The 22,903-nt window shown below is 41.9% G+C and overlaps 1 protein-coding gene across 3 annotated transcripts; it reads right to left on the bottom strand.

Moving 5' to 3' along the window:
• Positions 1–438: 438 nt before the first annotated feature.
• pxnb (paxillin b) lies at positions 439–22,903 on the bottom strand. Of its 3 annotated transcripts, XM_042487989.2 has the most exons (14): positions 22,744–22,903; positions 11,033–11,241; positions 10,231–10,316; positions 9,986–10,125; positions 9,727–9,910; positions 8,422–8,536; positions 6,995–8,296; positions 5,203–5,469; positions 4,671–5,075; positions 4,344–4,505; positions 3,479–3,652; positions 3,308–3,389; positions 3,043–3,191; positions 439–2,731 (listed from the first exon to the last, which is right to left on the bottom strand). In XM_042487989.2, exons 1-14 carry the CDS (start codon positions 22,754–22,756, stop codon positions 2,465–2,467), a joined length of 3,555 nt encoding a protein of 1,184 aa, XP_042343923.2. In that variant the 5' UTR covers positions 22,757–22,903; the 3' UTR covers positions 439–2,464. The 3 variants fall into 3 exon arrangements, with proteins under 3 accessions (XP_042343923.2, XP_087933219.1, XP_087933220.1); XM_088077093.1 differs by lacking the exon at positions 4,671–5,075; XM_088077094.1 differs by lacking the exons at positions 4,671–5,075; positions 5,203–5,469; positions 6,995–8,296.

The following is a 22,903-nucleotide window of genomic DNA, read 5'->3' as shown; positions in this document are numbered from 1 at the left end:
GAGAAGGGGTTGGATTCAATTAACTTTTACTGTTTCTTGCTCTTCAGATATATTTACCAAGTCATCATGTGTTTGGGCTTTCTTTTGCTTTTTTTTCATTGTCTGTAAATATGACTTTTTTTGTCTGTCTGCCTTGTATAATAATTTCTGTATTTCCTTTATACATGTTTGAAATCAATCAGAATCAAATCAAAATATATAAAGTCTGATGTTTTTCTGTAAAAACTAAGATTTACTATCTGACTTTTTTTGCAATTCTTATTGCAATATTGATTTTCTACATGTCTCCACAATAAACTCTTTACCTTGCCTCCTTTCTTCTTTAATTTTTAAGAGGAAAGCGGACAGAGGAGTTATTGTACAGTTGGTAATGTGAGTCTTCTTTTGAGCTTGACTGTAAAACTGAAGCACAGAGTGAAAGCACATCACAAATGAAGCCCTTGTATAAAAGTTTAATACCAAAACAGAATTTATTTGTGTAATCAGACTAGAGGTGAGCAATCTCACTATTCATAACTACTGACATTCAGAGTGAAAAGAGAAAAAAAAAATGAACAGACATAAAAACAGTTCAAAGAAGGTATGGCTTTGGTTAAATAACACTCTACTAAACTGATTTGAAAAGACAACTGTTACATGATATCTTAAATAGAGTGAGAAATGATTTAAGGCTCTAGAATTCCCTGAACAAGACAAAAGGCCCGATACATATCTGCTGCATGTCATGATTACACACACAGACCCGCCTGGTGGTCATACAGTAGATGCTACTCAGATGCTGAGGGATATGAGTCATCGACAGACCACCAGGCTCTCTTTTTTACAGCCTGCATTTTTTCAGTGAACTCACAGACTAATAACATGAAATCATAACTGTGGACAATTGACCAGTTATCAGTAATTTGCTGGATTTGCCAGTGTTATTAGACATGGTACTGATACAATGGCACAGAATACACGCTGATGGTGAAATACGAAGTTGTTAATCCACAGTTGCATAGAGTGATTGGAACATCACAGGCACATTTTCTTGTATTATGTACTTCTTCTTTCAAAATAGTGAACATTCATCAGCTTCTCAATACAGTAATGACACCAAAAATATCAAAGTATCTTTGCTCTGCCTTCCCACCGGCCCTCCCCCTCTTTGATCAGTGGTTATTAAACACGTGTCCATGCTAGGCATGCCAGCGCTTTGCTCACAACGTAGCTGCATTGGATATTTACAAAAAAACTTCTCAGGATGTACCTAAAAACGGTAGCTATAGTAAGAGATGCACAATATACTCCCAATATCTTTGTGTGATTCCATTTCACTGTAAGAGACAACTGCAAGAATCAGTTTTCAGATTTTCTCTTTTCTTCGGTGAAAACACAAGGAATGATTTGGCAGCACAAAAATGTGAGGTTTGTCTAAACATATGTAACTATTGCCACTACTTGAGGATGACTACATACTGGTTTTCTTCATAGACAATCACTGTAAAAAAAAAAATCATCCATGCATTGTTTGCCTTTGGCTGATAAAATAGGTGTGCTTGACACTCTGATTTTGGAAACTTTGTAAAAACTGACTCATTCAGTTCTTTCAGTTCTTGATTAACTTACAGAAGAAACTAAGCTTTGTAACATTCTGTTATGCACAATTAAAACCTTAAAATACAGTTGTTTCTTGTGTAAAGACACAACAATCCATTTCACAAATACAAAATAATTGAGAATGCTGACACAGCCCATTTCCAGTAAATTTTGGATTCTTCTATCTGCTCTATCCAACTTTATACCATGGTGGGAAAATAGCCTTCCACCGTCCTCTGTTGTATTAAAAAAAAAATAATAATAATTATATTGTAGTGTTAAAAAACAACAGGACACCCTCTCCCTGCTACAGATTTCTGATTTTTACATTTCATTTTTTATGTTTTCTAAAATGACACGCTCAACCAGTGAGCAACAATGTCAAACATGCAGAGTATTTCATGGATTTCTACAGTGTTCAGCGAGATTTCACCACAATCTATCACGATAAAAACTAAAAGGTTTTGGAGACACAGTATTGCAAGAATTACAGAGAAGGAAAGCTCTTAGCCTGTTGGAAATATCCAACACACTTTATGGAAATTAAGAAAAAAAACCTTTGTCTTGAGCATGTCAGTGTTGATTTGAAAATCCCTGTAATGCCACCTTTTAAGTAAATCTGCATCACAAAGAGGCTTCGCTGTCAGATAGTAGTTTTTTCCAAATTTCTGAAGGACAAGTTAAAAGTATTTTTAGTTTGGCAGAGACAGAACGCTGCTTCAACCACATGCACATACCTAATCCATACACACTTCCAATGTCATCATCAGAATACAGACAACCTTCTCTGATACAAACACAATTAACCCCTTATCCCCACCTGACCTGTGCTAAAGATGCTTTTGACACTTATGACCCAGAACTGAGAAACGCTCTCCCTGGCTCTCTAACTGAACAGCTTGACGAAGCAGCCGTGGCAGTAGGGTTTGTCGTTCTGTTCTTTAAAGGTGCCTTTGTTGAGTTGTTTCAGGCAGAAGGCGCAGACAAAGTGCTCCGGGTGGAACTTCTTGGACATGGCTGTGATACAGCGTCCCGTGATGGGCTTCTGACAGCCGGAGCAGAGGGAGCCCCGGCGCTCGTGGTAGTGCACTTCACAGTAGGGCTGGCCGTCGTGTTCAAAGAAGCTTCCATTCACAAATGGGGTGAAGCACTCCTGTAGACAGAGAGATAGCAGAGGAAGATGCTGTTGAGCCTTGACAGACCAAGCCATTTTTGCATCTTTTTTTAACAACTGTTACAAGGCAACAACCAACCACCCGTCATCATCTTAACTGCTGTTTAACTATGAAGTAAACTCACAGATTTCTAGCTTAAAATCTGCATAATAATTGACTGGCGGGGGCACTTGCTCTGTGAAACAGAGATTCGTGTGGGGTACATGAGACCCTCAGAAATAAGATAAATCACTAAACTCAGCTACATTTAAAAAAAAACAAAACAAAAAAACAGAATAAAAATACAGACCCTGCAAACAAAACACTCAGGATGCCAAAGGCTGTTCAGCGCTGAGATGTAGTTCTCCAAAATGGCTCGGCCGCAGCCGCCACACTTTGGTGCAAACATGTCAAAGTAATCCTTCCTGCAAAAGGCTTTTCCATCCTTTTCATGAAAGCCTTCAGAGAAATACAGAAACAGAAAGATTTTCATCAAAATGCAACTATTATTTGTAATAATATGAATATACTGTACATATAAAATAGTCATAATTCAATACAAGAAATGAACATACCCTCAGGGCCAAAGAAGGATCCACACTGAGCGCAGAAGAAGTGTTCGGGATGCCATGTCCTATCCAGAGCTGTCACAACTTTCTGAACACACAATGACAGAACACTGTTGTCTGACTGTAATCGACAACAGACACATGACCTCACACAGTACGTAAACAGCAGTGACTCACATCCAGTATGGGCCCGTTGCAGTAGTAGCACCGTGGGGAGAACAAGTTATGGTAATCTGTCTCACAGTACGGCTGTCCCTCGCGCTCAAAGAAGTTCCTGGAGCCAATCTCCTCTTGACAGTGTGTGCACACAAAGTGCTCGGGGTGCCATGTGCGACCCATGGCAGTCACCACCTAGACATATAGAAAAATTGATTTTGCATTAAACCCTAAAAATGATTAGAATTATAATAAATTTAGATTACAGATGTATTAGCTTAAGGAAAGCGTCTTTCTTTTACAACCTGGACCCTATTTTTATGTTTTTGTGCCCAAGTGACCAATGAGGGCAAACATTTTTGTATGTGTGTTATGTAATCCTTTCAGGCAATTGTGCACCATTAATTTGCATCTGTTTAAAAGCCTGTTTTTTCCACTGACAGACTCAGATTATTAGAAGTGTTGTCAAAATTACAGATTAAATTAAGAGATAAATGAAATGCTGTTTTGTGCCTTGAACTGGTCTGTTTGTTATTGTGACTGAAGCCTCATGCAGACGGTGAGATTTTAGCAGTTTTCTAAGTACTGAACTTAGAAGAAGGGATCAGCAAAAGGTAAAGAGAAGCATTTCATTTCTCTGTAGGGTCCTTTCCATAATGTTGTCAGACACTTTTAATAACAACCTGAGCCTGTCAGTGTCAGAAACCCGCACTTTTAATAGAAGTACATAGATGGTGCACAGTCACCTGAAAGAACTACCCTGCCTCTTTTGCCACTGCAGTTGCAGTTTCAACAATTGTTGTCTCCATTAATTAGACACAAAAAATGGGGAAATGAGGTCCAGGTTGAAAAATACAGAAGTTTACCTTAAATAAAAGTGTCTCACCTGTCCCACAATTGGCTTACAGCAGGCACCGCAAACTCCTTTAGCTACCGTCTGCACACCCAGCTTGTTGAGGTCAGACTGCAGGCTACCGAGCATGTTGTCCAGCTTGTTGACCTGTGTCGGAGGTCCTCCAGGAACACCACCCTTCCCTTGGGCCATAATCTGAAATGGTTAAGTCAGGAAAAAAAGTTATTTGTTGAAAATGTGCCTGATACACACAAACATATAAAAATGAACTCAGTATGCCATATTAAAGTTTGAGCTTTCCAAAATTACAAAATGTCACCGTGTGAATAAGAGGAAGAGGTAAGTGACCAGGGTTCATGCCTGCATTGGAGGGAAGATTGGGTCATACTCTGTTTGGCAGCCTACTGACACCAGGACTTTGGGTGCAATTGGTGTCACTGGCTCCACTGGTGGAGGGCAGGTTGGAGCTTTAGGAACAGGAGGAGGGGGTTCTGGTTTGGGGGCAGGAGGCTCCTGTATTGGGGCTGGTGGAGGTGAGGCTTTTATAATCTGCCGAGGCACAGCGGGGACTGGTTCCTGGAGGCGGTGAGGTTGTGGAGGAGGGGAGGGAGGTGGAGGGAGAGGTGGCGGTATGGGGATAGGGGGCTGCTGTATTGGAAGTAGTTGCTTGGGTTCTTCTACAATAGGAGGGCGACGAGGGGTGGGGGGAGACAGGGGAGGGATCACCTTCCTCACAGGGACAGGTGACTCTGGAGGAATTATGATCTAAAAAGCAGAAGAGAAAAACAGAGAGAAAGGAGGGAACACAGAGAGCAAAGTGTGGAGAAAACTAAAAGTGAATTAATTGGGAAAGGAAACATTTGGGAGAACTGCTGAGCACACTGAAGCCAACCTTGTCGACCTCACTGCTGACTCCATCGGCACGGAAACGCTGGGGTTTGGACGTGACGATGACACCCTCGGTCAGCCAGTCATCAGACTGTTTACGGCGCCGCTCTGAGCGGCCAATCCCGAACTTGCCCTGAAGCTCCTCAATGAGGCGGTCCTGAGAAGTGTTCTTGTTTACAATGATGGGTCCCATCTTCCTGCGCAGGTGACCATCTCGGAACATGGGGTGCACGTTGGGAGTTTCCTTAGTGCGCCTAATCACTGATTTTATCTATGGGGGAATGGTGAGCTGGTTATCACATGTCCACAGCGATCATCACCCAGCTGAAGCAGTTAGAGCAGAGCTCGGGGGCAGCAGGTGAGTCACACACATCCAGATTTTTAAATCACTGATGGGCCAGGATGCTCAGCGAGCTCAGGGTCACACTTCATGCACTTGTTGCATGCTTATGTCAGGTGCCTTCGTAACTCAAAAGCCTGACCCATGAACCTCCCTCCCAGCCTTCCCAGTGTCTCAAACAACCACACCCACCACACCAACCGCACAATGCAGGTCATATTAGAGTCAACAGGTAAGCATTGTGGTTTACACTCGCCATGCAGAGTACTGGCGCTGTGAATCCGGGAGTTATTTGTAGTTATTAAAGCAAAAACTCCAAATTACAAAGTGCATCTCCCTTTCTGAGCTGGCTTCTATTCAACTAGCTTCAGTCTGACAAAGTGTTTTCACAAAGAGCTTCTCTCTTATTTATTTTTTGCAAAGCATTGAACATAATACAGATTTTTTTCCTTTCTAGTTTCTAACTATTTAAATTTCTCTTTAATCCTGGTCCAGGCAGTAAATTTAGAGCATCTTGCTTCCCTCTATGAAGCTGAACAGCAAGGCTACAGTTTCGTGATGGTCTGATTATTTTTTGTTTATTAATTAATTCACCATGTGGTCAATAAAAAGTTGAAAAAATTCTGACACCAGCACCAATACCAGTACCCTTAAAGCAACACCGATACCAATAGAGTACTTCATTCAATACCCATAATCTGGGTGGAATAGCAAACATTTGGTGGCAACTGAGCATGTGGAACTGCAAAATCTGTCAAATACACCACGCTTGACTTCACCGCACCACAGCAGTCAGTGTGGGTATTTTGAGACCATTATCGGCTCTGTTTTGGATGTTAGCAGCTGATACCTATGTTAGCTTGAGCTAACTGGGCAGATGTTGAACTGACTTTTGCCAAGGAGAGCGTCTCTGAAGACGGCAGCAACAGAAAGTTTGCTTATCTGGCAGGAAGTTGGGACAGTCAGGGATCAGACCACTGCGCACTTGTCCCTGGGTTATGTTGGTCATCACCTTAAAGGTAACTAAGTACAGATACCCAGCGCTAAAAAAGAAAGCCTGCTGTTTGATGTGACTAACAGTAGACAACCCCAAAAAATTCATCTGAAAATAATATGAAACACAGATGCATTACCTTTCATTCTGTTGTTTCATTTCAGTCAGTCAGCAGTTTGTTTCAGCCCTATTTGACAGTGCTAACCGAGACTTGAGAGATGATACTGAGTGCGAACAAAACAGTCCCTGTCTTATCTGTGATAAAATGACAAGGTGCTTGAATTACACTAGTGAGTAATCTAGTAGATACGTTTTTGGGATAATGTTTCAGCTTTTCAAAAGGAAATTATGAGAAAATCCCTTAAAAGCAGAAGCAAGCTTCGCATCAGTCTCATAAGCAAGAGCAAATAAATGCAAACAAAACAAGCCCGTGCTGTGTGACGCAGACGTGGAAATGCATACATGTCCGGATGCAGAGACCCGGTCTATATTTGGAGTCTGCATCAGGGGCAGGTCCAGGGCAACATCAGGGGTCCCGGGGCATGAGGACGGGGTCATGGACTCATCCATCCAGCTGGCCTCTGTCAGCGGGGTCATGCTGCCATCTGTGTACGGCCTCTCGGTGTAAGGCGTCATGGTGCCATCCAGCCCGTCATGGAAGGACATGGACAGCTCCTCGTCAGCCCAGTCCAGATCTCCATTCCCGTCAGTGCCTCCGTCCACTGACTCGTCTGTGATGGTGTTGGTGGCGCTGGTGAAAGTGTCGGGCTGCACACTGTTTCTGTCCATGGGCAGGATGAGCTCCTCTTGGATCTCCTGCATTTCCCGGCCGAGACAAGGCGCCCCCATCTTCATCTGGGGCTCCTCCACACTTGCTGCTGAGTGATTCTGCGCAAAACTCATTTCTAGCAGCTTGTCTAGCGCCTCGTCCAGGGAGGGCTCCACCACGGGGGGCTGCTGTACAGTGAGGGAGCTGGCTCTTTGTTCTGCGGGTGCTGACTCTAACAGCTGTCTGCTGGGACTAGTGTAGGACAGGGGTGAGGGGACCATCAATGGAGAGACAGGAGATGGTGAGGATGCTTTTGAGGAAGCATGTGCAGAAGGTGGAGATATAGACACGCCAGCAGGGATGGGTGAAGGAGTCTTTGGAGCTGAGACAGGAGGGGTGAGGTTTTTAGACGCAGGTGGAGTGGAGAAATTCATAATGAGGTCATGAAAAGAAGCAGACCCCTTGCTCGTAGTCTCAGGAGCACAGGGGAATTTACCAACAGTCTTTGAGGGTGAGACCTGTTCAGCAGATGGACTGGGGGACTTGGAGGACTTGTGATCCAGGACGGTGTTAACAGAGGTGAGTGAGGGGGTGGTGGTGGTATTGGAAGGGCTTGGGCTATTTCCCACAAGGTTGGAGTTAGAGGAAGCAGCTTGAGTGAGGACTAACAGAGCCTTGGTTTGGGATGACAGCATGGTGGAAGAGACATCTATGATAGAGTCCAGGTCTAAGTCACTGGCTGCAGACAGTGAGGATATAGGACTGTGGGGACAGAGACGGTTCGAATGGGGCACAGACATGCTTCCGTCTCCTCCGTCCTCGTCTATGTGCAGCTCTAGACCAGCAGGCAAAGAGAAGAGAGGGGAGGCACAGGCAGACGGTTGGGACAGACTAGGGAAAGGAGAAGCCACTGGGGTGATGGAGGAAGAGACTGGAGGATGAGGAGAGTTGGAAGACGCTCCTGCTGGGTCCAGCACAGAGCCCAAAGAGCTGGGCTAGAGGACAGAGAAGCATAAGCAAGATAAAAGGAAGAGGACAGAGAAATCATCAGGAACATGACGGGAGGAGCTTGTGTTTGGTTGATTAAGTCACCCCAGCATTCACTTATGCTGCTTTGTACCTTGAAGTCAGACAAAGACGCCATCAGCTCGTCGAGCTCTCTTGTGGCACACGAAGCTGAAATTCTGGCTTGCTGCTGAGAGGATGTGTCTAAATCACTGTGGCGAGCAGAGGAGCTGGAAAACACAAATTATAACTTGATTTGTAATTACATGAAAACATCAAAGCCTTATTAACAGCAGAACTCTATTTATATATTGTCTAAGTTCCCACAAGATTCACTATGACAAGCCAAAATATTTCTCAGGCTTCAGTCTGACAAATGCTAAGGCACTTGACACATTTGATGAGTGTCTCTCGAGATAAATGATGAATTTCCAACAGAAGAAAGTTTCTCTCAAAACTTTGCTTTCATGTTGACAATTTCGTTATCCTGCGTACACGTATCACAACTTTTGGTGTGATTGGTAGGGTCTCTATTGTCTATCGACTTAAAACTGCATTCAATGTCTCTGTCCACAAGAGTCTGTCAGCAGCAGCTTCTGCGGAGCTGAGAGGACAGAGGCCGGTCAAAGTGCCCTCACAAGCTGACTGACAGCAAATGTCTACTGAACCAAAATAGTCTTCATGTTGGCTGACAGACTGGGAGCTAATCAATCAATGCAGATATCTTTTTAAAAACACATATAGAGCAAGATGTTTTTATGATGACAGATGTAGTCTCAGACCCTAAAAAACGCAGGGGGTGTCTGGTTACCATGGGGATGACTTCAAACTTTTAGCTTCTAATTTCTGTTAAGTGACACTTATGAAAAGTGTTGAGTGCCCAACCATAAATCAGGCTTTAGCCAAGCAGACTTCAGAGAACTGGCTCCATCAGTTGCTGTATTACCTCACATTCACTTTTAAATATTTGAAACTGGACACTGAGCTCAGACAACAGCTAACAGACTAGCTGACTGCTGACATGCGTGTACATTTTAAAGAAGTACTTCGTCAGAAGTCTGTGATCCTATTCCAAATACATCAGAAAGACAAACAAAACAAACCAGCTACCATCTGATGCCACTGTAAACATGTTTAAATTGCCTCATGCTGTGTGGGCAGGACTGAGCATATGTCTGACAAGCAGTTAAAAGCTGCTGCTGCTGTAAAGCTTTGCTTTCCGCTGGTCTTTTGCCTCTTGGAAAAAGAAACATAAAAAAGAAGAGGAGGCAAAGATGTGGTCAGACAACACGCAGAAGAGTTTTTTTTTCCAAGACCACCCCTTCCTTTTTCAGTTTGATGAAGAGTCACTGAGGGCCACATCTTTCACATGAATACATGCTAAGTTATAGACCAGCTGCAAAAGAAAGACTGTGTGTACCTAGGTGAAGGCACTGAGCCCTCCAGTTCGTCCAGCAGACTCTCGACGGTAGGTCGCGCCTCATCCAGCCTCGTTCCGTTCCTCTTGGGTTTCTCCTGCGGGGGAGGGCTCACCATGATGTCAGGGGCACTGCCGTTCTCGTAGTGGGTGATGCTGCAGGATGGTAAGGGTGGAGCTGCTTCCTCTGTGGACACATAACAGTATAACTAATTCTGCTCACTGTTAACAGAACTGATGAAGCTGAAGGCGTTGAGTGTACCTGTGGTGGGGAATGAAGGGGAGCTCTGTTGCACTGCGTTGAGTTCGAGCAGCAGCCTGTCGAGCTCCGAGAGGTTACTACCCATGGCAGAGGTCATGGCTGCTGTTGACGAGTCTGATGACTTCTGTTTGTTTGGAAAACTGAGGAGGGGACAGACAGAGACAACTGTTAATAGCAACTAATTGTAGAAGAAGATGACAGAAGACATACTCAACAAAGAATACACCAAGCATGTGGCAGGATACCTGTAGACGTGGTCCTCTTCAATGTGAGACAGCGGAGAGCTGCTGCTATCCCTGGACCATGAGCTCTTCTGAGCTGAACCTAACGACTACAGAGGAAGCATCAGTCAGAAAACTTCACTTTGCTTTCAATGTGACATTCATATGGACTAACTCAACGTACTGAATCAGCCCAAAAAGCAATAACAAGGGCCAACAGCGGGGGACACACTGTAAAAACTAAGGCAATTTGGCTTTATAATAATATCACAATATTTCTAGGCTATATTGTGACACACGATATATATCTTGATATTTAGAAATCTCGTTTAAACTACTGTAAAATACAAAATTATTAAATGAATTACAGCTACAAATAAAGAAAAAACTGCCATTGCATAAAGTTACTGTTATAATAAAGTTTAAAATACTGTTATGATGTAAGATAAAGTAAAGTATAGTTAAATAAAGTACTGTTATAGTAAAGTTAAATGAAGTATTGTTATAATTAAAAAAACAAAGTGGTATCCATGGTGCTTTTATTCTGAAGAACCCAGCTTGTCTTGCACTGTATGTGCTGATGTTTTTGCTGCTGCTTTTTGTGTGTGCCTTTTGTTCTTTAGTAAGTTTGACATCAGAGACTATGATCGAAAGCAAACAGACATACATGATAATTCTTTTTTTATACATTTATTGTTCATCTACCAAATCTGACTTGTGCTCTGTCATTTCTTGTTCTTGTTCCTTGTCCATACTTGTTTGCTGAATGGCTTCATGGAAAAACATGAGTTCATGTGTTATGCATGGTCACACTGCAGAGACCTACCTGCTGAGAGGAGTGGTAGGAGTCCGGCTGATCTATCAGTGACCCGTTCAGAGCCTCGGCTGATGGTGGAGGAGGTACTGGAGGTGGAACTGACACATCCTGGTAGGAGTGTCCTCCGGTGGGGATGGAGTAGGGGGTCTCCTCAGGCAAAAACACAGGTCGCTTTGAGATGTGGGACGTAGTAGATTCCAGGTCTGCCAGCAACGCGTCTGAAAGATTTTTAAGTGAAAGTGTAACAGGTTTTTCTTGCTAACTATAAAGACCATGCATTAGGTGGACATTTCAGAGGTTCAATCTTTGTATTTGCAATTTGTTTATGTCTTACTTTCATTTAAATAACAATCCATAAAAAAAGGGGAATAAGTGATTCCTTGTGTCACTGGAACTGATGCCTTTGAGACAAAGTCCTGAACTGTTTTTGCAAGTCATTGGAAGCTAAAACAAGACCAGGCTGCAGACCAGTTAATTCTTTACTGGGGTTGTCGGGCGCTCTGAGGCGACTACTGATTGTGGTGTGAGGCTGTAAAAAGACAATGGCAGCAAGTCAGAGTCAGTCTCTCATTCCAACCTGTCACCAAAAAAAACCTTTTTTCCTCAGCGCAGAATCATTCAACAGAAAAGTTAGGCCCTGTCTCCATCACAGTATGACACAGAACATCTCTGAGCCCAACTTCATACCTTAATCCATTACACCTTCATAAAATACCCCTCTGAAATCCCCAACATACCTTCCCATCAGTCCACACTATAAATACAACCCTGCTGACAATAAGAGCTACCTGTCTGAGCTCAATATGTCTTTTCAGTATTTTAAAACATTTGTGAGTGATGTGTGTCTTTGCTTAGTCTGTGTTTCATGAGAATCAGTGTGAACTTAACAAGGCAGACTGATAGGAACAAAGAAGCAGACAGACAGAGAGGGTTTCTGAAACTAGGCCAGGGTTGAGGGGGTACAGCGTTACCCTGCAGAGTGTTCGGTGGAACGCAGGAGCAAAATAGACTCTTACATCACACTATCCATCCATCCTCAGCCTGTCCAGAATAGACCGCAATCACCGGCTGCATACTCTTACACTACAGAAGCGTGGAACGATTACAGTCTGTTTCAAGGAATCATTTCACTTTTAATCTCGTAACACCAGAGAAGCAGTGACAAAAACGGTCCGACTAACCAGGAGTCCCGGGCACTAAAATGAATATAATTCTTGATGTTTTAAAAAATCTTTAAAAAAAATAATCATAGTAGGACATTAGTTAAGTGAGGATGGATTACTTGTAGCCATTCCTCCCTAATCTGAATCATCCTACTTCCCCGAATACCCCAATATTCTTTCACACCGGTAAATAAATCCCACTGTAAGCCTGCAAAGTCAATATTTTACATGTAATTTAAAGATAAAGCCGAGCAGAAGTTAGAGATTTTAATCAAGTCCAACTGCACACCAATGAATACTCATGTCGCTGACTCTACTGCCCACTGAAAATGGGAGACTTTGCCTTCATACCATCTACAATCAAGTGACCACGAAAAACACATAAAATCAGGAAAATCAAGACTGGATAGACTGGATAGGTTTCTCCTTTGTCTTTGTCAACATTAACAGACTTAACAACACAACCTTCATAATACAATATAACAATGGAAAAAAAGGATAATCCAAATAAAACAAAATTATCATTAAAAAAGTTACAAAGCAAGACTTTGTACTCACATTACTGTTTCCAGCTGCTGTATCTGAAATTCCTTCCAGCAGGATTATGTATGTGTGAAGCAGACAGCACAACAGGCAAAGACAGTGTGAGCAACAAGGAGTGATAACATGCTGCCAGTCTACTGGGGGGAGTGGTTTAAAAGCCAAAATTGGGTGACGGTAACCTCTCAGTGATGGTGTCCTTTCACTTTGCCTTTAGCTTAATAACAAACACTGAAAATCTACCCAATCAGTGCACTGTCAACTTAAAATCTGAATTTACAAATGAATATACAAAATAGGATTGTAACTTTACATTTGATAGACTCAAGTCTGTTATTGTAAAGATCATCTAAATTTGAAAACCAACATGTGACTTAAGTTTGCCTGTTCAGCTAAGATGAGCTGGAATATGTTAACCAAAAAAAGTGTGATAAACTAGAGACTCTTAGTCATCTCTGCCACCACTCTCCATCCAAGACGACAGTCCAAAAGGGGGTCCTGCCCAGAAGCTAAATGTTTTAGACATGTAGTTTGACATAAACCACATGGGAGCACGAGCCTATTTAAAGCGGTAAGCTCAGTGAGTGGTCCATGTCTGCGCAAATGTGCTGAAATATCACGACCAGCTCAAAATAAGCTGCACCTGGTGCTGACATGCTGAACAAGGTCTTACTGAAGTTGACTTTGTCACTCATAAAACAAAGCCTCCGCACAGAAAAATACCACTGCTGGTTTTGGGACAAAGGTGAGTCATATGAAATACAGTGAAGCATTGAGATTTACTTTTTTTTCTCCCTGTTGCGTAGATGATCCAAGTTTTACGATTTAAAAGCTGTCAGATGAAGCCTCAATACAGACTAATTATGGTAATGTATTCCTAGAAAGCTGGACAGCCTGAGGCCTTCCAAACACTTGTAGACACAGCCAAGTTTTTCAGACTTGCTCTGTAAAAGTGCATCTGCACTCATTATACTCTCCCATGCCTGCTGATGCTACACATCTGTGACTCAGCCACAGACCCACTAAATCCAGAGAGACGCATTAGATTCATTGTTTAAATCAAACTGTAATGGCTAATGCATTATGCCTCCTTTCATTCCTTGGTGAAAAACAAACAGCTGCAGTATGTTTTAAAACCCCCAAGGTGCATTTTTGTGTGTTCTTGTTTGCAAAAAAAAACTGGACCGCCCCAGTTAAAATTGGTGTTGTCTGTGTGTTGCTTTCAGCCCTCGATTCGCACTGTCCCTGACTTGAATGCAGATTAAGAGTCGTCCTACACAAAGGGGCTTTTAAGAAGATTTGGATTAGAGCTGTAACGATGAGTCAATGTATATGGATAAGTCAGTGACCAGAAAAATGATCTGCAATCATTTTAATACTCAAATAATTATCAGTCATTTTTCAAGCAAAAATGCCAAACACTCTATTTTCTTTGTCATAAGTGACAGTAAACCGAATATATTTAAACTTTAAACTGCTGATAGGACAAAAAAGTGATCTCAGGGTTTCATATTAGTCTTTAATGATTTCACCCCTTTTTTAAAATATTAAAATACGAGAGAAAATGCCAGCACATTAATCTATATGGACAGATGGCCAGACAGACAGATGCACACACCTAGATTCTGCTTTTTCTATATCAAGATAAAGAAATATTAAAATAATGCATTAAGAGAACCTGTAACACAGTCAGGACTGTTTAAATTAAGACTTCTGAAAAAGTTTACAAGAGCATGCAGATGATAAACCCTGATGCTGGACAAGAGATCGTGCAAGAGACAAAAAAGACTGCACACGAGACTATACTCCAATAAATATTCAGTTAAATTGCCACCAAGGTGACATTTCGAGCTACATGCTCTTCATCAGAGGTTTAAAGATTTGTTTAATCAGAAATGCGATAAATGATAAACTCATTTTGACAAAAAGAAATGGAAGATGGATAAATGAAGTTAGAGAAAATTTTAGTGGCAATTAAGACTTCACAAATTCTAATTTAAGACTAATCAATTACTGTTAAGGCCTAAAATTTACAAAATAGATTGAATATAATTTAATGCCGGCCATAAAATGATAAAAATAAAGAAGCGACTGAGGTTGTCTTACTTCCCTCATTTCCCCTGCGGAGGGCAGCATTGGTTCTGGCATGAGGACGGACAACAAGCCTTCAGACAAGTTTGGTCCACTAAGAGTTAGAAGCATTAAGAATGCAAACATGCGCTGTAAGCCAAGTAACAGGCTAATCTTTTCCATTTCAGACAGGGGGTCGGAGCCACAATGGACAAAGTCCAATTCTGCTCTAACAGCATCCAGACTCAATAGTCCATTGTGCAAGGTCTGGAGGAATAAAGCTGTCATCAAAAAGGATATGACTGGGACTAATAATACAAGATGAATTCATCAAACTTCAAGCAAACAGTATAACAGTGGCTCGCTCTGTCAGGGGAACTGTCTGTGGTCACACTGTGGTACCTAATCTTCATTACGTTCAACAAACAACTCTCAAGTTATGTGGACACTACACATTCTTGTGGCAGTGGGTACATGTACAGTCCTGCCTGTGCACAGCCCCCCCACCCACCCGAGGCTCTGCCACAGGCCCGCACTGTTTATCAGATGGGAGCGAAGGTGCATGGGGAATTCCACACATTCCTCTGTCCGTTTCTGAGAAAGAAAGCGATCAGGCGGGGACGTGGGGAAGGTGGCTCTGAGAAGGGTACATACAGTCGCTCTAATCCAGTGAAACATCATTTAGCATGCAACCTGTCTTATCTGGAATCAAAACGATGCTTTGTAATAAAATCTACTCAAGCAGAACACACATTCCTCCAATGCCGCCGGATTTTTGGTAAAGAGCCGGTGAGGAATGTGCTCAAATACGAAACACCATCTGTCAGTGCAGAAAATGAAAATAATGTGTTGACAATTACAGGAGCCGTTCCACTAACTACAGCATGCTTTGAATTCCAGGATAAGGGAGATGTCAATGTTTTTACTGCCCATTTCCCACAGAGCGGAGAGTACAGTGCAGGCAGGCAGCGGGGAGGAAACCAGGGCTGTCTAATCTTTTCTATTAACATGTGGCCAACGGTGATGGCCCACCAGGGTCCACAGCTCACCTGTTTATAGCCGGGGAGCAAAAGAGCAGAACTGGCCACAGCCCCAAACCGAAACCCGACCCCATCAGGCCAACCCGACACGATATTTATATCAAAGAAGACAGACAGGGGCCAGGGAGCGGGGGTGGAGGGTGAGATGCCAGTGTGACAGGCAGGGGAGGACGGGTAGAAACTAGGAACAGATCATCAGAAAATGTAGGTGATTAAGAAAATATGGACTAACAGATTAAATGATGGACCAAGAAAAGAATTTTCAGATCAGTTTCACAGCTTACAGATGGCCACCCGTTTGTACACACAGACCCAGGACAGACAAAGGATGAATGAGTGTAACAGCATACCATCTGAAACACAGAAGCATCTTAGGGTGATTACTTCAAAATAAACATATCTAAATATACCTTGCCAAGCAGCCCCATATCCGAAAGATGACACGCCCCTGGAGAGAGGCTCGACCAAAATAAAAGCACTTCCCCACAGACCAGTAAATCAGATGACAGGGAAAGTCTAAAGACTGATGTAACACCCAGTCACTGAGGACACATTCATAGCCGTGCATGTGTGAGGAGCGTATGTCAGTGAGTGGGCTTTTGTGCCATAAGAGAGTAATTGGGTAGGATGAGGAAGACCCTCAAAGAAAGGCCATCTTGTCTCGCTTGTCTTTGAAACACTGACAAAAAACATAAAGCCATGCTTCAAACTTACAGCCGTCCTGAAGAGGAGCAGAACATTAAACAGCCATCAGCAAAATCCTGAGGGATTTAGTCAGTGGATAAAGTTCAACATTCAGGCGTGTAACAAATAGGGCTACGACTATATTCGCAATCAACCAATCTGCTGATTATTTTCTTGACTGTCTGTTTCTTAAAATCTCAGAAAATAGCTGAAAAATGTTCTGAAGCCAAAGTTTACATAGTCATATTGCTTGTTTGTCCAACTAAGAGACACAAATCCAAAGACATTAAGTATATCAGACTACGAGAACAAGCAAAAGAGAATGTTAGGCATGTTTGCTTAAAAAATGACTAAAATGATTCATCAGTAATAAAAATAGTTGCAGATAATATTTCTCTGACAATTGATTAAGTGTCAAATTAATGCAACTTATTACATTTAATTTATTTTGATAACTTTTCCAAATAAATGCTTTAAACTGGGCAATACAGCTAAAATTCATCATTCCTACACAATGAGAAGACACAAAGCCAGTGTTATATTCTACAAATCAAGTTTTTACAGAAAAAAATATATCAGGATATAAGCCCTTTGTAGTTACCAACATTTTGATTGGTAACTGTTTTTTAATCCATTTTATTTTTCAGTAACTGTGACTGGTTACAATGACATTTATTTTGTAATTTAATTACAAGCAACTACTTACATATAACTATTTCCTACCCATCACTGGTTAATGGCTACAGACTAGAGCTGAAACCTTTTATTGATAAGGCGTCATCAATTAAAATTAATCACTGATTAATTTGATGACCAACTAATTGATTTGAGTAATTAAAAAAGTCAATATTCTTGAATGCAGACATTTTCTGGTTTCTTTAGTCCACTGACATTAAAATGATTATCTTGGACTTCGTGAAACAATGATAAACATTTTTATCCTTTTTTTTTTACATTTCATAAATGAAACATCCAATCAATTAATCGAGAGAATAGTTGACAGAAAATGTATAATTAGTTGTAGCCTTATGGACACATTTCAGTAATGATCAATAGACATTAAGGTTCAATACCCAGTGCGAGTAACAAAACATGAGGAGAAAAGTGAAAGTTGAAGATACAATATCAAAACTGTTTGACAGCATTTTAGTATTTAGAAAGTAGAAGTGAGATTTCCTGCCCTGCTTATGGACATAAAGCTCCCCTGTCTTTAAACATGCTCTTAGGTGTCCCCAGCTTGAGTAATGTCAGAAGAATCCAGCAGACTTCGATTCCTACTGCGTTATCCAGTCCTGTCAGGAATATAATCAGCACTGCTCTCTTAGCCAAGTTACAAGGCCAGCAAACAGGGAAAGCGTGGAAAAGCTGGAAAAGAGGAAACGAGTAAAGGGCTCTGCAATTGAAGAAACAACAGCGTTTACTAGTGAAAATACTGTTCTGGCAGCCAGATCACACACTGAAGGCCCACAGCTGCCCACCCTACCAGTGTTTGCTGGCCTCCAGCACTGACTCTGCTCATTGTTTTTCTCCTCTGTTTCCTCAGGATATGGGGCAGGGTCTGTTGCCTAAGCGATGAGGTCAGCCATGCAGCTCTCTCTTCCCTAGACCCAGAACAGGATGGGTGTGGAGCTCGGGAACAAGACTGATTTACAGTCAGAAGCTTCCCTCTAGCAGAGCAGGCAAGCCCACTGGTTAGGGTCGGTATGCACTAACCTTACAGCTCTCATGGGGTGATGAAAGCTAGACTGGTAACACTAACTCTGTGCTACCAACACACCAGGACACAGAAGCACTTAAGACCTTCTAAGATCCTTTGGTATGCTGTGCAAATGCTGTAAACATTTAAGACCACGCAGCTTCTGTAACAGGCAACTTTTACTCCTGCCTGGAGAATAACATTTTCCTCTGCAGAGTGATCAACTGATATTATTACAGTAAATCTGACAAGCCTGCTGTGTAGTTACAAAAGCCAAGTGATCAGGTGCTGCTGTCTGTTGCAGCCCGCATAACCACCTCCCACAGATGCATACTGGCCTCAGTGTGTCTGCAAAATAAAGCTGAGCTGCATTTAGGCAATACATAGTACCTGTTCTCTGCTGTTTCCACTCAGATGATTACAAGAATAAACCATGTTTGTACATTGGTAGGCAATCTGTTTCCACTTCAGTGTTTTACTTGCTCAGTATACAAGTTTGTCTTCAGTATTTAAAATGAGTACAGATGACTGTTTCTGTATGTTGACATAAAAAAGTGACGAAGTATTCTTTTAAGTAGTTACAACACATATACATGTGTCTGGTGTTGTATGGCATGATATCATCGAAAGACTTTTATTTCTTGTTTCAGTGTATCTAATAAATATATACACACTGATTCTCACTTAAAAGTGTTGATTTGATGTGGGCTGGATTAGAGAGTGCTGCAGGGATGACTTTTTTTGTAGGCTGACTCTGAAGATAGCATCATCCTGGTTCCCTCGTCAAAAAGCCTATGAGATTTTTCAAATGGATTTTAGATTACTGCAGCTCTGTGGCAAAGAAATGTTTATGATTTTTATATGTTTTGTTCAGCATGGTAATCTTCACAAATGAAGTATGAATGTAAGTATAGCATTAACTGAGATACTTAAGGTACAAAAACTAGATTTTTACAATGGGCCCCTCTGGAAGACAAGGCTTTAAGCCCTGTCTATAGAGCCACAGAGTGAACCTGGGGTTTCGGGGAACTTGGGGGTTTGGGGCCCCAGACCTGATTTTGATTTATTGGTTCTCCGCAAACAGCCAATTTAGTGAGAATTTACAACCAAAAGGAACAGCTCAAGTGTTATTAGCAATTCCGTCTTGACCCTCCAGCATAATACAAGTCTGTACTAATCTAGTTTCTCCACTGTTAACCTGCAGGCATGAAGAAGTGAGGTCAGTCTGCCTGAATCTCACACAACACTGAGGAATTCACAGAGAGCGAAGCTTGGCTTCGTACCCCTCAAACATGAGACACAGGAGCAGGACAAGCCAATGGACAGTGTGTCACATCAGGGACACATCTGGCTGAGGACTCGCCCCTTTGGCCACATCAGTGTGGACAGTGAGGCGAGGCCTGGTTGCCACCTGGTCTGGACTGTAAAAGACGGATCAGGAAAACCTGTGGAAAACTCTGACTAAGACGAGCAGACTGGAAGAGAGCTCACACTATGCTGCTGAGGGATTTCCCTTCCTCGAGTGTTAAGCGGATCAATATACACAGAATGAACGAAGACGGAAAGAGTGGAAAGCCTGATCAGGTTTCCAAACAGCTCCATGTAGACCTGTCAATCAATACTGAGCCTCAAGACAAGGGCCTGTGGGGGGGCCTGTTAGCTGGGGTTTACTGGAAGTACAGTAAACCACAGTCAGAAAATATTTACAAACATGTTTGTTATTGCATATTTATAGAGGATTTGGGAAGGGTTTGCCACATGATGTGAACAAAAGTTTAAAAAGCAACAGTTCGCAATTTAACTTGACTGTTCTGTGATCGTCAGGCTACCAAACCTCAAGGCTTAAGATGTTTTTAATAAACTGTTAGTGTCTGCAATTACCAGACATGTTTAAAGACCAAGTGAAACCAACAGCCCTCCCTCTGGTGGCAGCACGCACGGGGCCGAGAGAGTAGTGGTAGGAGGTGAGTCATGACCCAGAGAGTATTTGGCCTTGGACCCCGACACAGAGTGATGTTCGACATTCCTCAGCAGCCTCGCCCCCTCCTTCAGCCTGCTGTTCACGCTGCTTCAGTGAGGCTGCAGACTCCCTCTCAACCAACAATCAGCCCTTTCAGTGGCCCGTTGCAGCCAGAGCATCTAATGTGCCCTGAAGGTATTCTCACAGCGGCTCAGACTCAAAATGTGGCCCGTCGTCTCTCCACTTAAACAATTCACAAATCCATTTCACGGCCTTTCTACTTCAGAGATCAGTACAATGGGAGAGTTCCTTCAGATACAGGTTTATACTGAGTTTGCAGGGTAAATATAGCAAACTGACCAGCTGGTTAAAACTATAACAACAAAATTAGAAGTTCAAAGGTTTAGTGTCAAAGGTCAAGGGCCAGTGAACTAAAGAGGTGAGTGGTTAGTGAGGCACAAAAAATAGATGGAGCTGACAGACTGCATGGAGCTACACGTAGTCAGTATGTCACCAATTGTCATCGGTGCTGGTGTAGATGCAGTGCAGATAAAAGGCAGTAGCACAGGATAACTTGATTGATCAATGAACAGAAAAATAGCCTTCAAAAATGTTGATAATTGATTGTTTAAAACAAATACTGCCACAAATTAAATGTCATCAGATAGATAAATAGACCTTAATTGTCAGTGCACAAGTACAACAAAAATCGGGTGGCTATCCTTGTTGGTGCAAAGGGCAAAAAAAGAGAGCATGATTACAAAGTAAGACAAATAAAATATGACTGTGAAAAGGAAGTAAAAACATATAGAAACAAGACATTGCACATTTGCACCCATGTTATTTTGCATAAACGCAGTCACTCAAAAGTGAATATTTGTTGCCTTTCTCAGAATATACTCTATCACTGTGAGTTAAACATCTTTGGGTATCCAACCAATAATCATGCAAAACAAGCAGTTTGAAGATGACATCATTTCAGGGTTTCACAGTTTCTGATGGCCATTTTTGACTCTTTTCTGTTTGTTTGGGGTTTTTTTGTAGACTAAATGTTTGATCAAGGAAAGAAATCTTGTGCATTAGCAGTAAGTAATGTAAGTTTAACACCTAAACAGGGATCCTACAGCTTATGACAAGTGTGATTTTTGACTTTTTAAATACCTTTTCAGTGCCACTTGTAAGTAAATTTAAGACCAATTTTACAGTAGTCAATATTAAAGAAAAGATAATGTACTGACATCAGTTGCGTAAGGTCAGAAAAAAAGATTCATAAAGAACCCACCTCCGATTTGAAAGATTATTCAAGACGTTTTAATACCAACTAAGGCCTCATTTTTAGATTAATAGATTAAATGTGGGACTTTTTAAGGATCTGCGAGAACCCTGCTTAAATATTAAAACTAAATACAAAAATCTTGCTCGTTTCTTAGGAAAAGTAGCAATTTTGGCAAATAACCAAACATGATTTGAGGCTGTCTTCTTTTTGGCTATCGCATAGCAATAACAAATCAGTCAGTGCATTTTGTACTTGTTTTTTGCTGGTAGACAAAGTTAGTTAATGTACAATAATTAATCAATAAAACAAGCAACTGTGCAGTAGGAAGGTTGTGGGTTCCCAGCAGCTCCACCACTCAAGGTCTATGATGCATAGACAGGGACAGATACTGACACAGCTACACCTGTTTATGTATAAAACCTGCCCTGAAGCATAAAATCAACAGCATAAGGTCCAAACGCTTCACCTCATGTAGAAACTGCAAATGGCACCTTTGACATAGTAAGATTTAATGTTTCTTTGAGATGTTTTTTTTTTCAGTTTAATTGAACTTATGGCTCTCACTGGTCTATTCACCTACAGTATTTTACACACAGTACAATTTCCAGTCTATTGTTCTAATCACATCTTTGTCTCCTGAATCAAGGCTTTCCATTTAGAAAAAAAAGGACACCAAAGTAGATTGCATGGCCAGTAATTAGGTATCACTTGCAGTTAAGTCTGCTCCATCAGACTGGAGATACATTATAAGCCAGCCAAGCCAGGCTGAGCTCACATTGTGCTGCACCGAGCAGTCTAAATGGGGAGGCCTGTTGACTCCACCACTTCAAAGCTGGAATGAATAGCCTGAGGGCAAAAGTTGAGGAGGTAACGTTGAAGCTCGGTGTCAAAATGTCAGCCAAATATCTCCTCCTTCGGGCACATATACTGAGAAAAAATGGTTTATTTAAATGTGCGGGATAGCGTTTTATTATCAGAGACATTAACGTCACTACAGAGAGTTTAAAAGGAGGTGGTGGTAAAGGCTAACGATGTCCAGCCGCTAAGTTACTACGATGCTTATATAAATAAAAGCGGGTGAAATGCAAAAGGAGCCAAACATTCACTCAGCCTCACAGTGCTCTTACATTTATGGCAGAAAAAAGCTAGCATTTCCAGAATAAGGCGACCCAGAAACGGTCTTTTTAACATTAAATCTCGTCGTAACGTTAACTCCTCCACCCTGCTATCGGCTCCTCACTGACTGCTGTAAGAAAACACAGACCGTTTTAAAAACAACTTCATAACTCACCTAAATCGTCCATAGTGGCTGCCTGGCTGTGGCCTGAGTCGGTTTTATGTTTGGTGAGCTTCTCGGCTGTTTACAAAGTCTGAATTTTCCTCTCCAAACTTCACCGCTGCTGCCCTGGAAGTTGGTCAGGAGAGCTCTCGTGAACGCGCTGCAATATGTG

The sequence above is a fragment of the Plectropomus leopardus genome, chromosome 4 (assembly GCF_026936395.1).
Source record: "Plectropomus leopardus strain MGB_pleo_1.0 chromosome 4, ASM2693639v1, whole genome shotgun sequence".
Taxonomy (NCBI): domain Eukaryota; kingdom Metazoa; phylum Chordata; class Actinopteri; order Perciformes; family Serranidae; genus Plectropomus; species Plectropomus leopardus.
This window is presented reverse-complemented; position numbering and strand designations above follow the sequence as displayed.